This window comes from Marmota flaviventris, chromosome 4, assembly GCF_047511675.1.
Source record: "Marmota flaviventris isolate mMarFla1 chromosome 4, mMarFla1.hap1, whole genome shotgun sequence".
Lineage (NCBI taxonomy): Eukaryota > Metazoa > Chordata > Mammalia > Rodentia > Sciuridae > Marmota > Marmota flaviventris.
This window is the reverse complement of record NC_092501.1, coordinates 46,354,102-46,370,236: the sequence shown is the minus strand read 5'-3', so window position 1 is coordinate 46,370,236 and position 16,135 is coordinate 46,354,102. Positions and strand designations below refer to the sequence as shown.

Here is a 16,135-nt window from a genome sequence, read left to right as displayed (position 1 = left end):
TGAGATAGGATCTCACTAAGTTGCCTAGGCTGGCACCAAACTTAAGATTCTCCTGCCTCAGTCCTCCAAGATGCTGGGAGAACAGGTATGTGACACTGTGCTCAGCCTGCACGCACCTTCAGTATTGTAGGATGTGGGAGACGAACTTTAATTTTCTCATCCTTGCCAACCAATATTGAAGCAATGATTTGGCAAGCCTTGGCTCTGTCGAAGAAAGTGTCCTTGAGAGTGAGGAGATAGGCACCTAAGAGTGTTAGAACCAGCACAAAACAAAGAACAGGATTGAAATTAGAGAAATCCATATGCTTTCAACTTTAAAATACAATCATATTACTTACCAACACAATGAATTAAGTATGCAGTGCTTATTGGCTCCCTCCTCCAACTTGAATCTAAGCTCAGTAAAGTGTCTTTGTTTTGCACACTGCTGAGTCCCTGATACGGGGACAGATTCTAGGCCATCAGGCATTAGGCCTAGAAAAAGCCCCATGGTGGGAGCTGGGAGCATTTGTTGTAACCCAACAATTAAAAATACCTTAAACAGGCTCATGAGCAAACTTAGTAAACAAATATAATTAAACACAGGCAATTAAATAGCTTTTCAAGTCATCACATGAATCATTGTGAATGAGAATCCCCATGTTCCAGAGTCAGAAGTTTATTTCTCATGAATTTCACACTCGCACCTGTTAAAAAATCCTGAATAGCAGCAATGAGTGGCTCCCCATTCCTTGGAGTTACCAGGTTTGCTTTAGTCTGAAGGAGAAATAAGCACAATAAGTTAGGCATTTTTGGCTGCATGATGTAGTCCAAAGACCTGCAGAACAAAGCTTTCCGACTGTTGTGAATGAAGAAAGAATATCAGAAAAGGGAGGCTAAGAAACGGGGGGCGGGGGTGGGGGAAGGAGGGGCCAGGGGTCTTAAGCCTTGTTTTCTCACTCACTCCTAGTTCCTTCCCCTGTTAAGGAGAAGGAAAAAAGTACCAGAAAGATTGGCCTTGGAGGTTCATATTGACACTAAAATGAAATCTGGGGAAGTTGCTTTAGAATTCTACAGAGTTCTATACATGCAAGACTTTACCTATTATTAAGTGTACTTCTCCAGAGCAAATTCACTTCTATGAATGCTCAGCAGCACTGTGACCTCTGAAGCCAACCAAGTCCATATAGCTCCACATGATTGTAGAATTGCTCAATTTCTCTTTTTTGAGACATTACATCTCAACAACAAAATTGAATTTTGTGGGATGGGGGATGTAGCTCAGTGGTAGAGCACGTTTTAGCAATGTGAGGTCCTGGCTTTAATCCATAGCCACCACCCCCCGCCCCCCCCCAAAGGACAGGTTACTTGTATTCGAGTGCTAGTGTGACTGCTCCTTGCTTTTTTTTTTTTTTGAGGGTTCGGGGCCAAGTGCTTTGCTCTTGATGTAGAGGTGCTCGTATGCTCGTGGGTATTCTGGGTCTCTTCACCCAGAGTCCTTTGTGGCAAGGCCTTGTTATTGCCTACTTCTCAATCACTGCTCCTTCAATTGGAGTGGGAGATAGGATACACTTGCTGGTTCCCTCACCTGTTTTAGAGCATCTCTCTGAGGTAGAATAGCAGATGGTTTGGATATAGGAGCAGAGGATGCGGGTGGAGTTTTTTTTTTTTTTTCCTGAAAACTCTTCTGGGTAATTTGGGTCAATATCCAAGCTAAACCCTATCACATTTAACCGAGAACTGCTGAGTAAGAATGGGAGATAACAACTTTCTTTCATGAAACTGAGTGGATTTATTCAGCTGGTAACCAAGGATTCCTCATCCCAACACCCTAGAAGCCTGTGTCTTACTGTTATCATATTTTTTTTTGGGGGGGATGGGGGTACCAGGGATTGAACTCAGGGGCACTTGATAACTGAGCCACATCCCAAGCCCTATTTTGTATTTTATTTAGAGACAGGGTCTCATTGAGTTGCTTTAGTGTCTTGCTATTGCTGAGGCTGGCTTTGCACTCACGATCCTCCTGTCTCATCCTCCTGAGCCACTGGGATTACAGGCGTGTACCACCATGCCAGGCTTACTGTTATCATTTTTAACTATATTGTAAAAAAATGGCTATAGTGTAGATTCTGAAAAGCAAAATCAGAGATAAAGTCTAACTGGCTGGTTTCTATTACTATTAATGGCTATTATTCTCAGTAACATTCTAAACATTACCTTTTGTTAGAAAAGCAACGTTTTTTGTAGAAAAAAATGTACAAAAATAATTGTTAAAACCCCAAAACTATGCAGGAAATGCTAAACCTAAACCAAAAATAGGTTAGAAGTATCACATCAAAAATGGTAAAAAAGGATCTGGGGATATAGCTCAGTCGGTAGAGTGCTTGCCTCACAGGTACAAGGCCCTAGGTTGAAACCCCAGCACCCCCCCCCCCCCCCCCCAAAAAAAAAAAAGGTAAAAAAGATGGGTATTATGGCGCACACCTATAATTCCAGAGGCTTGGGAATCTGAGAGAGGAGGATTTTGAGTTGAAAGCCAGCCTCAGCAATTTAGTGAGGCCCTAAGCAACTCAGTGAGACTCTGTCTCTAAATAAAATATAAAATGAGCTGGGGATGTGGCTCAGTGCTCCCGGGTTCAATCCCTGGTACCAAGAAGAATTAAAAAAAAAAAAAAGGTAACAGGTAGCTAGGCACACTGTGCACACCTGTAATCCCAGAGACTCAGGAGGCTGAGGCAGGAATATTACAAAGTCGAGGACAGGCTCAGCAACTTGGCGAGGTCCTAAGCAACTTATAAATAAATAATAAAAAATAAGAAGAAAGGGCTGGGGATGTGTCTTTGTGGTTAATCACCCTTGGGTTCAATCCCCAGTACAAAAAAACAAACAACAAGACATTATTACAGACACTAGCTCTCTATTTCCAAAGAAGACTGTCCAAAGGCTCAAGAGAAATCAATGAAACGCCAGATAAACACAGGCACTGGTGCCACTGCTAGTTGTGGTGTTATTTTTCACAGGCCCCCTACCCCCATTCCCCTCCTTAGCAGAAGCAAAGCTGGGCCACATCACTTTACCTACCCCCATCAGAACAAGGGCTTCAGCTTTAGCTTCTTCTGTCTGAGGAAGATGAAGATTCATTTCATCCCCATCGAAGTCCGCATTGTAAGGAGTACAGACACACTCGTTAAATCTGAAGGTCCGGTGGGGCTTGACTCTGGCCTGGGAAATACAAAACAAAATGGGAAAAGGACTTTGGCATGCATTCAAAAATTGGTTTCAAAACATTGAAAAATGGCTTCCTGGAAAACTGGACACTTTAAGGAAGTAAATTTTTGGTATTTTTTTTTTGTTGTTCTCTGTTGCTTTGCCAGGCGCTAAGCAACTTAGCAAGACCCTGTTGCAAAATAAATTATAAAAACTGGCTGAGGATATGGCTCAATGGTTTAGTGCCCCTGAGTTCAATCCCCAATACAAAAAGGAAAAATCTTTTCAGCATTTTAGCTCTTAGTTAATATGCAAAGTTAAATCAAAAGTCAATTTTCTGGCTGGGCACAGTGGTGCACACCTGATTACCAGCAGCTTGAGAGGTAGAGGCAGGAGGATTGTGAGTTCAAAGCCAGCCCCAGCAAAAGCAAGGTGCTAAGCAACTCAATGAGATCCCGTCTCTAATATACAAAATAAAGCTAGGAATGTGGCTCAGTGGTCAAGTGGCCCTGAGTTCAATCCCTGGTAACCCTTCCCACACACAAAGCAAATTTCCTGCCATATATGTGGTGCTGAGAATTGAGCTCAGTGCCTCACATGTGCTAGGCAAGTGCTCTACCACTGAGCCACAACCCCAGCCTCACATTTTTATTTCCAAGTAAAACTAGTTACTTTCATACTGACTTTCAATTAGATCTTCTCTGTTGCTTTGCTGCATATAAATTTTACATTATACATATTAAAAGTAGCTAAAGTAAGCTTAAAATTAAATAAGTTTCACTCAGCTAAACACTGAGAGGGAGGTCACATTACAAAAATTTGAGATGATGTGCAATTTTAGGAGTCTGTAATTAAGCAGTGAATACACACAGCAAATTTTTACTTGAAAGAAAATAAAAACAATAATCCCGTACTCACCAGATGAGCCATTATACTCAATTTGTGCAGTGAGGGCTGCCGATTAAATAGCACTACGTCTCCATCTATGAGGTGTCTCTCTACAATGTCACCATACTTGAGTTCCTGAGCCATCTTTTCCCGATTTCCGTATTTCAAAAACCTGAATGTGCAGTGATAAAGGTGACCTGTGACATCAAAGTTCTTTGACACCAGATTTCTGCCACTAAGGATTCAATCTCTAAAACATTTCATTAAATCAAAGACACCTCCATTTTAAACTCAGAACATTAATTTTTGTGCTAGCAAAAGCTATTAAATTATGACTGTTGATTTAATATATTTCCTAATTTTAGAAATGTTAGAATATGAAAAAAAACGTGTCTGAGAATCACAGAAACATAATAATAAATCAGCTTCTCCCGCAGGCCCTGCAGAGAATCCTCTCATGAGTCAAAATGCACTAGTGGTCAGTTCATCATGCTGCATAAGCCACACTTGGCCCTGTGAGTGCCACGGAGTTAGGAGTGCACTGAAGGAAGCCTAGAGAGCCCAGTTAGGAGTGCACTGAAGGAAGCCTAGAGAGCCCAGTGACACAGGAGATGATCCACTTTCATAATCCAAGGTAGTCTGTCACCTAGGCCTGCTAATGTTACATGCCAGGGAACACATGAACACTTCACATATATCAAAGATCAAACTGAGCAAGTGACACACACATAGGCCCATTGAAATTTAAAGAGATATTTCCCATATGTGGAAGTGTCACAGTCATCGTACTCTGGAGTGCATACTGTGGTTGAGCAGGTGACAGTGAACTTGGTCATGAGAACACAGTTAAATCTAACTAGATTGGGAGAGCATTCATTACCTTTTCATTTGTGTATGTCTCTGCTGGATGAAATTAGCTCCTGGGTGAACTTCAGGGCCATTTCGAACCAGTTTCCTCAAAAAATTGATGTTTGCTTTGTTTACCTGAAAGACAATTAAAAACACAGTAAGATATTCTCAGGTTTCTATAAGCCTGTAAACTACTGATTGTGTCCTAATCATTCCTTGAGTAGATTCTAGAAGAAAAAGAAGCTCCCCTGGGCAGCCTGCTGTCTGCGGTCTTAAGTTTAACAGTCTATAGTGCCAGGTCCAGTCTCTACTCAATCACTCACTTGCTGAGACCTGGCCAAGTCCTTTCTGGCCTTTGGTTTCCCCATCAGTAGAACGAACAGGCTGGACTGATGCAGACACCTGTCAGAATATTCTGTAATCCAAGAAACAGGTGGCAATTTCATCTGTAATTGTTATTATTGTTTAATTTTTTTTTTTTGTAGTTGCAGGGGGACAGAATGCCTTTATTTGTTTATTTTTATGTGGTGCTAAGGATCGAACCCAGTGCCTCATATATGCTAGGCCAGTGCTCTGCCACTGAGTTACAACCCCAGCCCCTCATGTGTAATTATTTACAAGAGGTGCACTGCCTGCCTTAGTCACACTCTGCAGCCTCTTGGGTAGCTGTTTGTAGAAGGGAATGTCAGAAAAAGAAACTCTTGCATCATTTATAACTCAACTGAGGACACTCAGCACAAACCTCACCAGAAGCATCTATCATCTGGGCTAACTGAATCATACGGGCACAGCCCATCTATATGCTCTTTTTATCAGGCCCTGTAGCCACGTAAACTTTCATAAAAGGAGAGGACTGTAAATACCATAATATACTCACTGTGAGAGCGAACTGAGTATAAATGGTGGCTGCCTTTCTAGGTATACATCGATAGCCTTAAAGTGTTCAAACTCTTTGACTCAGTTATTCCACAAGTTTAGAAATAATAATATCCCCCCAAAATTAACCAAGTGTGGTGTTTATTAATTACTTTAAGATGAGACATAAACCAACATAGAGAGGTATGTACAAAATTAAAAAGTGAAAAAAAGGTGAAGAATAGCATGCATAACGTATACGAGTATATGTATATAAAATCAAATACAACTGTGGTGTATATGTCAAAGACACAATATGTGCTTTATGTGTACAAGACAAACTGGGAAGACACATATATTCATATAAATGCAACTGTGGTTGGGTGGTTGATTGGGGACTTTCCTCTGTCTATAGTTTGGAATAGCAAAACATCATGTAAAAGTCTGGATTAAAAACAAAGAATCTGGGGGCTGGGGATATAGCTCAGTTGATAGAGTGCTTGCCTTGTATGCACAAGGCCCTGGGTCCAATCCCCAGCACCACAAACAACAACAACAACAAAAACCACAAAGAATCTGGAAACTAATTGGTACTTACCTTCTCAGGAAAAGTCAGGATTTTGGCCACATGCACTGGCACAGCTACTTCATCAATCCGGAGGTTGGGGTCAGGCGAGATGACTGTTCTGCCAGAAAAATCCACTCTCTTTCCTGAGAGATTGCCTCTAAACCGACCTAAATAAATAAAAACATGTCATAGGTTCTCACAGCATGTTGTTCACTGGGAGTAATATGAACCTTGACATGGAGGAAAGCCAGTGATCTCCAACTAGGTAAGCCAGATGTACATTCTACACAAGGATATCAAAGACAGTAGGCTATCTTCTACACATTTTGTGAGAAACCTACCCTGTTTTCCCTTTAGGCGCTGGACAAAACCTCTGGTCCATTTTTTGGGTGCCATGTTGAGGGGAATACCGGAGAGCTCACTGTTAATGTAGAGGGCACACTGCAACTGTAGAAAATCCCAGTCCTCCATGATCATCTGGGTCTTGGCTCCAGAGATCCGATGCTAAAATGAGCAGTGAAATATCAGAAAAAAGCCTGATCATTTAATTTTTCTTGTGTTTTCTTGACCAGAGGTTTGGGAGAGACACTACAAAACACAAACTAATAGGAAGCACTGACCTTTTTAATAACATCATTTAGGAAAATGATTTCTGTCAATTTCATCGTAAGATCATCTTCATTGGTGCCAGACTTCAAATCACTCACAACGGAGGGTCTAATACACAAAGGAGGCACTAAAAGTCGTGTGAGAATCAAATCAGAGGGCTTTCCAGCTTCTGGATTCATCAGAAGTAGAGGGACATCTTCAGCAGGAATTCGTTTAAATAAATTCAGAACTATTAAAGGATTCAAGTTTTCCTAAGGGAAGGAGGAACGGAAGGAATGGAGAGAGAAGGTTAGTTTCCAATAGGTAGGGCATGCTCTTCCTTCTCCATGCTCTCTAACCTGTTCACCACTTAAATTAGGGCAAGTGGCCAGCATGGTGGTGCAGGCCGATAATCCCAGCAGCCCGGGAGGTGGAGGCAGGAACTTGTGATCCTCTTGCCTCATTCTCCCAAAGTAGCTGGCATTATAGATATGCACCACTATGCCTAGCTAAAATCTGATCTTAATTGTGAAAAGGTGCAAAGAGCCTGATAGGTTACCGACTAGATGAGATCTCAGTATATCCATGTATGGAAAACTATGAAAAAATTATATGCAACAGTTCATGACTGTAATTCCAGTGATTTTGGGGCCAAAACAGGAGGATGACAAGTTTGAGGCCAGCCTCAGCAACTTAATGAGATCTTTCCCCCAAATCAAACGGGCTGGGGATATATCTCAGTGGTAGAATGCCCCTGGGTTCAATCCCGAATACCATAAAAACAAGAAAACAAAATAAAACAAAGACACCACAGAAATATAGTTACTGACATAAAAAGTTCATAAAATATTGGCAAATGAAATAAGCATGTGTATATGTGGTCCCATTTTAAAGAAAAATGTACGTCTTTGCAGAGATGAGGAAATGGAAGCATTTAATGAGGTGTTGAGTTGTTAACAGGTGTCTCTGAGTGGAATCATAATCTTTTTGCTTGTGTTTTGATACTTTAAAGTTTTAAAATAAGATTAAATTGCCTTTGAATTAACTTCATTAATAAAAACACTACACTGTAAAAACTCATTCATAGGAACTATGTAGATTATCAGAGATCCTATGTCTTGTTGTCTACTCATTAAATTTTCTGGAGGGATGGGGTGTGGTTGTGCATGTCTATATTCCCAGCAACTAGGGAGGCTGAAGCAAGCAGAAGGATCACAAGATTGAGGCCAGCCTGAGCAACTTAGGGAGACCCTGAGCACTCAGAGAGACCCTATCTGGAAAAAAAAAAGGGGGGGGCAGCTGGGGATAATACTGCAATGGATAAAGCACCCCTGGGTTCAATGTTTAATTCCCATTAACAAAAAAACAAAAAACAACAATAACAACAACAACAAAAAAAATTTTTTCTAAAAATTTATATATTAAAATAAATTAATTTGATTAATTTGGTAGGGGGATTTAAAATTGAGTGGCTGAGAGTGTATGTTACAAGTAGAATTGCTACACTTAGTGAGAAGAGAACAAAGAAAGAAATATTTGAGTAGCTATTGACATTAGGACCGCAGCAAGATAAAGGTAGGGTAGTCCTGCTTTGGAGGACAGCAGAGTGTAGCTGGGGAGAAGGGACGAACCCCAACAGAAAGGTCTTTGCTCAGGCCCTTGCCCAATGTGGATTCCCTTCCTTAGCCTCCCTGTTCCCCAGCTACAGGCATTTCATTACCACCTGGGGCAGTCAGGTAGGAAATTAACAGAACCCTAAGAATGGGTCAAAGGCCAGACTTCACCAAGAGTACCAGATAGTACCAGACAAGAGATTACAAACATCCAGAACTGAAGGGCATGAGAACTAGCAAGTCTGGAAACCCCTTCTTACCAAGAGCAGTCACTCAAGAGTGATGTGACAAGATAGAGTTGGAAAATACCATGGTAGGTGAAGTAAACCAATACCAAAAAACCAAAGGCTGAATGTTTTCTCTGATAAGTGGATGGATCATTAATGGGCGTGGGGTGGGGGCAAATGGGAGGAATGGAGGAACTTTGGATAAGGCAAAGGGGAGGAAGGTAAAGGGAAGGGGCACAGGGGTAGGAAAGATGGTGGAATGAGACGGACATTATTACCCTAGGTATATGTATGAAGACATGAATGGTGGGACTCTACTTTGTGTTCAACCAGAGAAATTAAAAATTGCGTTCCATTTGTGTACTAAGAATTGAAATGCATTCTGCTATCATGTACAACAAATTAAGAAAAAAAAAAAAAAAGTGATGTGACAGCTGGGAACAGTGGCATGCACCTGTAATCCCACTGATTTAAGAGGCTGAAGTAATAGGATCACATGCTTGAGGCCAACCTAAGCAACTCAGTGAGACTCTGTCTCAAAATAAAAAATAAAAAGGGCTGAAGTGTAGCTCAGTGGCAGAGCACCCCTAGATTCTGTCCCCAGTATTACAAAAAAGCAAAAGAAGAGGGATGTGATAACAGCCTCCTGAGAGGCACACATCTGCTCTGTATCAGGAAAAAGAAACTAGGAGTTGCTGGCGAGAAGCACAGGAAGGCCATCATTCTTGGCCTGCTTGTGATTTTCCTATACTTCATCATCTATGTGAGGAATAAAGTCTATTTATGCCCAGTACAGCTATAATTTTTAAATATTTTACAATAAAAATTAATAAAACTTATTTACTATTTAAAAAGAACTAAAGGAAATAAGAAAAACAAGTGAGGGTACAAGGGCCAGTTAGTTCATAAAAATTTAGTGCCAGATAAATACCATAGCACAGTCACATGATTATTCCTGGGAACTTAATTGGAATTCTCATTTCATTTGAGAGAAAGTGGGCATATGCAGGTTAGGAGGAGGTGCGAGAGGGAGAGGGGTGGGTAATTGACATAGGGAAGGCAGGCGGAGGCCAGCATGCATTTTCAGGCTCACCTGTGCCCTTCCCAGCAGTGGCTCAACTTCTTTGTTATGCTCAATGGCCGTTTCGAAGGACTGAAGGAAACTTGATACAATAGGATCCACCACTTTTTTGTTGGTCTTGTATTTCTCGTGAATTATCTTCAGTAAGCCACACTTCTTTACAGTACCTATAAGAGTTCATTCATTTACCAAAGATTAAAAAATTCACTTTTTAGGCTGGCCAGAGGTTAGAGCCTGGTTAATGGAATTGCTGAAATTACTATAGCAATGAAAGGTGAGAGATGCATTTCCTTATAGTACATTTGTTGCTAGGCTCCTGCGCCTAATTTAAAAGGGGAAAAAAACTGACTCCCAAATATTACATAAAGCTAATAAGATAAAGTGAATGAAAAGGGCTGTCACTGAGCCTCCTGTATATTCCACTCACCATTAAAGGCACCACAGTGATGGCAAATACTTTTCTTCCGGCACTTGTCAGAGATTTTCTTCTTGAGGCCTCGCTTCTGAAGGTAGGTCAGGCCAGGCCTCTTTAGGTAATCCAGAAACTGCTGCTTCTCCTCCTGGGACAGCATGATATGGCAGCAGGTTTTGCAGATCATCTTTTAAAAATTAAGCAGAACAGATGATTAAAAAAAGATGAATTCTTTCCTTTATAAAATGACATTCTCTTGTCCTGTAGATGGGACTGGTTGACATCATACACAGATTTGCACATAGATCTGTACAGAGAGGCAGCCTGTGTTCCCAAAATGTTAGCAGGACTCATGACAAGGTGGTAAGGTTTCTGCTAACTTCTGTTTCTTTGCGATGCTCAGTATTGCTTAGATTATTATTATTGTCATTTTTTATAATGTATAGTTACCACCTTCCCTAGGGGAATAAAGAACCCTTAAGTGAATTTAATGTAGTACAAGATGAAAACATAATGTATTTAGTATAAAAATTTCCCAGATGCATTCCTCATTGCTCATAGTTTCAAGGTTCACTCCATTGACCCTGACAATCATTTATTTCTTGGAAATAGGATTTATTTCTTGGAAATTAGGATCTGTGTGCTTACCTGTAAGATGCCTATTACAGCTCTGAAGTAACCCACATGAAAACATGGCAACTCCAGGTCGATGTAACCATAGTGACCTAGACAGTCAGCTAAGTTTTTTCCACAGGTTTCACAAGGACGGTCCTTTTCACTGGTGCCCTTTGGAAGAAAACAGCAAATGATCAACAGAGACCACTGGATAGGATGGGAGCTCAGTCCTCACACCTGGTGGATGACTCAGTATCAGAACCAAATGGGAAGCTACAGTGTATTCACATCTGGCTGATGGATGGCTGGAGGCCCAAACTGTCTCAGATATGCAGAAGAGCCAGGAAGGAAAGAAGCCCCGGCTACTTCCAATCTTGTAAGTCAACAGATTAATCAGTAGGTCAAGACTCAGGCGCTTAGAGGGGAAGGAGACTTACCATCCTGTGGTCAAGCACCCCATACAGTAAGGGGGCATGGTTGTTGTCCTGGCTGTACAAGTTCTTACTCACAACCTGGATGTGTGCCTGTTGGCGCATCTCCTCAGGAGACTTCATTCCAAAACAGATGTGGCTTCTGGAATAGAAAGAAATGGGAGTTACAACATCAAAACTTGTAACCAAAAATTGTGATCATGCAGCACACCAAACTGTCTTTCCAACTCTCTCTTTAAGCTCTTCCTCATCAATATTAAATATACTCAAACTTTTGCTGTTTTTCCTTCAAAACATCCTTCTGTCCTACCAGACTATCTAATGCATGGTTCTCACCAAGGTCACAGAGGTGACCTACTTGCTGCAGAATCTAGTAAGACCTTCCTCATTTTATTGCTTTGTGGCATTAGCAGTCCATCTCCTCCCCACCTCCATCTTGAAATCCTTCCTTCTCTGGGTTCTAGGGACACCATACTCTGAGTTTTCCTCCCCTGTCTAATTATGCCTTCTTTTAGTGGCCCACCCTACCAAGGATTACAATCTTTGTCCTCTTTGCATTCTATACATTCCTCCTAAGTGATTACATAACTTGACTATGTGTCAATGTCTGTCAAATCTCTTTCGGTCAGCCACTTCCATTCTATTGGAAACCTGTACAAGACACCTATTCTGGACATTTCCACTTGGATATCCCACAGGCATCTCAACTTGCCATATCTAAAATGGATACTTTCCCTCCCATATTTCGCCCTTCATTCATTCTTCCAATAGATTGCGTTTTTGCTATGGGCCAGAAACCACTCTAGGTGCTAAAGATTCAGATTAGATAAGATAAATAAGTTCAGCTCAGAGTGGTGAAGACAAATAATAAATAGATATAGTCAGCCTTCTATAGCTATGGGTGAGGAGACTCCTTCACACAGCTTCAAATCTCTTGCTTTGTTCTCATCACCCACCTTCCAGTATGTTCCTTGAAGAAGACTGCTTGGTCTGCCTTTTTCTGCCAGGACCCATTATGTGCTCTCAAAACCCTTTCTGCCTACCCTGCTGACCTTTTTACTTTCTCCAACTAGACAACAAAGGTCATATTCTTGTCCTATTTTTTTTTTTTTTTTTGGTTCTGGGGATTGAACCCAAGAGTGTCTACCACTAAGCTACATCACAGTCCTTTTTATTTTGAGAAACGGTCTTACTAAGTTGCTTAGGGTCTTGTTGAATTGCTGAGGTTGGTCTTGAACTTGGCATCCTCCTACCTCAATCTCCCCAGTTGCTGAGTTTACAGGTGTTGCACCACTGAGCTCAGCTCTGATCATGCCTTATCGCTAATGCTCAACACTGCACCCAGCACACAACATTCTCCTGAGTATTTGCCTCAAGAATGATGGATTCACGTTTAAACTGAGAACTTTAATCGGGGGCCATTGCCAAATATATAAGCTCTGAGGGAGAGCTTCATTTAGCGGTTTCACTGCTGAGGCTGAACTGTGATACAAGCTTTCTAGCTGACAACCCCATCCTTCGGGTCAGCACATACCGCCTCCTTGTCATGCGCTCTGCGGCAAAATTCACATAAGACATAGTCCCCGCCCCGGACTGCTTTCCTGGCTATAGCTAGGGAAAGAGTTCGATGAAAAAAAAAAAAAAAAAAAAAAAAAAGGCTGGGGGTAGGGTGTCATCACATGACTCCGGGAGACCCGCGTTTCGACCCAGGTTGTTCCCTTGGCCCAGGCTCAGGCCGTCGGCCTTCTCTGCCCAAGTCCAGGGACCTCCAGGTGCCAAAATTCCCTTGGCCTGCCTAGTGCTCTTTGACCCTCCCTGGTACTTCGGATCCTTGGTCACACCTGCTCTCCTCCTAGAGTCCCTCACCTGTGACCCTTCGAGTTAAGGGACCTCTAACCTCGGCCCCCACTGCCTCTCATTCCTTCTCCCTTTTTCATTCCATCTTACATTTTCTTCGCTACATCCGTCTCCCGGAACTGTTCCTTCACCATGGTGCCGGCAGTCCGGGAGCCCTCCTCGATACTCGGATCAGAGAATTAATGCTTCTTACGCCTCCCAGAGTGCTTCTGAACACACGGTAAAAACAACCTTGGCACCTCTCGGCCACCGTAGAGCTCCCCACGTGCTCACTTCCTCTTCCTCCGCGTGTCTGTCAAGAGAAGCCTGTTACAAACCACTTTATACCCGCTTCGTACACCGCCACCTTGTGGCTCCTCCTTCAAATTACACCAATATTTTGCAGTCAATTTAAAAAAACCTTATTTCAGGTTCACCTAGCCAGGCCTTCAGACATAGGCGAAGTATAACTTTTTTTTTTTTTTTTTTTTAAGATACTGAGGATGGAACTCCAGCACATAGTAGGCAAACTTTCTACAACTGAGCTACATCTCCATCACTTTTTTATTTTTGAGACAGGGTCTTTCTAAATTGCTAAGGCTGGCCTGAAATTTATAATCCTCCTGCCTCAGCCTCCAGAGTCGCTGGGATCACAGGCATGTGTTGCTATGCTTGGCTAAAATCTGGCAGTTCTGAGGGAAAACTGAGCCATGGTGAGCGAGGGAAATGAGGAGAAGGGAAAGGAAAGATTATTTATATATTGAAGAAACAAATTGCTTGTCTATAGTCTGTTACAATCTGTGGAAGATGAGCCAACTGTGATATCTTAGTTCAGAAAACAGGCAAGGAAATCACACTGCCAGGGCTTGGGAGTACAGAACCTAGAACCAATTCCTTACTATTTGTGAGAAACTAAACTGAACCCCAAACCTCTGAATTTGAAGAAGGAATTTCATTATAATTTCCAGATGCCATAGAGCCTCTCTAGTAAAACTCAAATGTCACAGACAAAAAGAAAATCAGAATTTTAACCTATTTTAGAAGTCAAGCACCCAATATATCTTTGGAGTAATGTTGACAAATGTACCTTTGGGTTCCACATCTGTGGTGGACTCAACCAACTACAGACTGAAAATATTAAAAACAAATTACATACTGAACAAATATACAGAATTTTTTCTTATCAATATTCATTAATCAATACAAGAAAACAACCATTTAATAGAGTTCACATTGTACTAGGTATTATAGGTAACCTAGAGTTAGGTTAAAGAGTCATCTGCACAGCCAGGTGCAGTGGCACCTGCCTATAATCCTAGCAGCTCTGGAGGCTGAGGCAGGAGGATTGTGAGTTCAAAGCCAGCCCCAGCAACTTAGCAAGGTCCTAAGCAACTCAGTGAGACCCTGTCTCTAAATAAAATACACAAAAGGGCTGGGAATGTGGCTCAGTGGTTAAGCACCTCTGGGTTCAATCCCTGGTATTCTCCCCCCCTCCAAAAAAAAAAAAAAAAGAATCATCTGCACATATGAAAGATGGGGGGTGGTGGTTCTAGAATGCAGAAGGCCCTGGGTTCTATCTCCAGCATCACAAAAATAAATCAGTGAATAAAGCAAAGAGAAGTCAGGTGTTCTTGTACATCCCTGCAGTCCTAGCCACTCCAGAGGCTAAGGAGGGAGGATTCCCTGAGCCTAGGAGTTCCCGGGCAGCCTGGATAACACAGTGACACTTGTTTTACAACAAACAAAAACCTTTGTACATTTGGAGGATGTGCATGCAAATACTATGCCACTTTTTATATAAGGGACTTGAGTATCCATGGATTTTGGTAACCCGGGAGGAGAGAAGAAGAAGGTCATGGAATCCCCCCTAAGAATACCAAAGGATACCTCTACCAACAAGATTTGCGTAAAGAGTGAGTTTATCATTTAGAGATTAAGAGCAAATTGCCATCTTGGACATCTAGGTACTACATTTTGGAGGGGGAGGGGTATAGGGATTGAATCCAGGGGTACTTAACCACTGAGCCACATCCCCAGCCCTTTTGTCTCGCTAAGTTGTTTAGAGCCTCGCTAAATTGCTGAGGATGGCTTTGAACTCACGATCCTCCAGTCTTAGACTCGGGAGCAGCTGGGATTATAGGTGTACACCACTATGCCCAGTTTAGGTACCACCTTTTAAGCGCTGTGTGATCTTAACTTCACGAATCCCAGTTTTCCCGTCTATAAAAAGGGTGAGTCCCTTATTTCTTAAGAGTTGGTGAGGTCGAGTGGAAAAATAAAGGTGGAGTCATTAGAATGTAGGATCATTAGTAATCACTCACTGAGTTCTAATTTTACTGTTCCTAAGACTTTAGAAAAGCAGCCTTCGAACTCTTGTCCAAACCAACCTTTGAGAAATTCTTCCTAATGTGTCCTTGGAACATGCACTTACACTCTTCCTCTCTACCCATCTATCACACTGTTAGCAGAACGAATTTCTGGATCAAGCAAATACTTATTAAAAGCCCAGTCTGCGCAAGGAATAAGTTGCAGGAAAAGGGCAAAGAGTTAAAAAAAATTTAATCAGAGAATTTCCAGAAATTTCTCAAAAGGTTAATTCTTAGTTATAACAACACGTTGCGTTGTGCACTAACAGAGATTTTGAAGTCAAGGTTTCTGTTGTTTCCCAAGCTGTAAAAGGAAGAGCTTCCCGGAGGGTCTCCTAAGATGCCTTCCAGGTTTACCTCCTCCAACTCATATGGAAGCAGTTTGAAACTTAATTAATTAAATTTGGAGAGACTCTTTCAACAAAACGACTCGAACGCAAACGGAACACGTGCTTGCGTGAACCTCTCGAAGCCTAGAGGTGTGGCCAAAGGTCAATAAGGCGGAGCTTTAGGCAATTTCAAACAGGCATTGAAGCAGTCGGCCCCTGACCTGGCCACGCCCCCACGTCGGCGCCGCTCGGGGTCCTTCCATGCGCGTTGATATGATTGGCCGGCGGAAA

General features: G+C 42.0%; 1 protein-coding gene across 1 annotated transcript in view; it reads right to left on the bottom strand.

Moving 5' to 3' along the window:
* Positions 1-13,401, bottom strand: part of Polr3a (RNA polymerase III subunit A) — a 40,874-nt gene extending 27,473 nt beyond the window's left edge. Inside the window, exons 1-13 of the mRNA XM_027931227.3 lie at positions 13,261-13,401; positions 11,320-11,455; positions 10,916-11,053; positions 10,283-10,454; positions 9,868-10,022; positions 6,967-7,206; positions 6,688-6,850; positions 6,377-6,513; positions 4,955-5,058; positions 4,105-4,246; positions 3,061-3,201; positions 687-756; positions 117-244 (exon numbers count right to left, since the gene is read on the bottom strand). Coding sequence (XP_027787028.1) covers positions 117-244; positions 687-756; positions 3,061-3,201; positions 4,105-4,246; positions 4,955-5,058; positions 6,377-6,513; positions 6,688-6,850; positions 6,967-7,206; positions 9,868-10,022; positions 10,283-10,454; positions 10,916-11,053; positions 11,320-11,455; positions 13,261-13,304 — 1,770 coding nt within the window. The 5' untranslated portion in view covers positions 13,305-13,401. The remainder of the gene's footprint in view (positions 1-116; positions 245-686; positions 757-3,060; positions 3,202-4,104; positions 4,247-4,954; positions 5,059-6,376; positions 6,514-6,687; positions 6,851-6,966; positions 7,207-9,867; positions 10,023-10,282; positions 10,455-10,915; positions 11,054-11,319; positions 11,456-13,260) is intronic.
* Between the last annotated feature and the right edge of the window lie 2,734 nt (positions 13,402-16,135).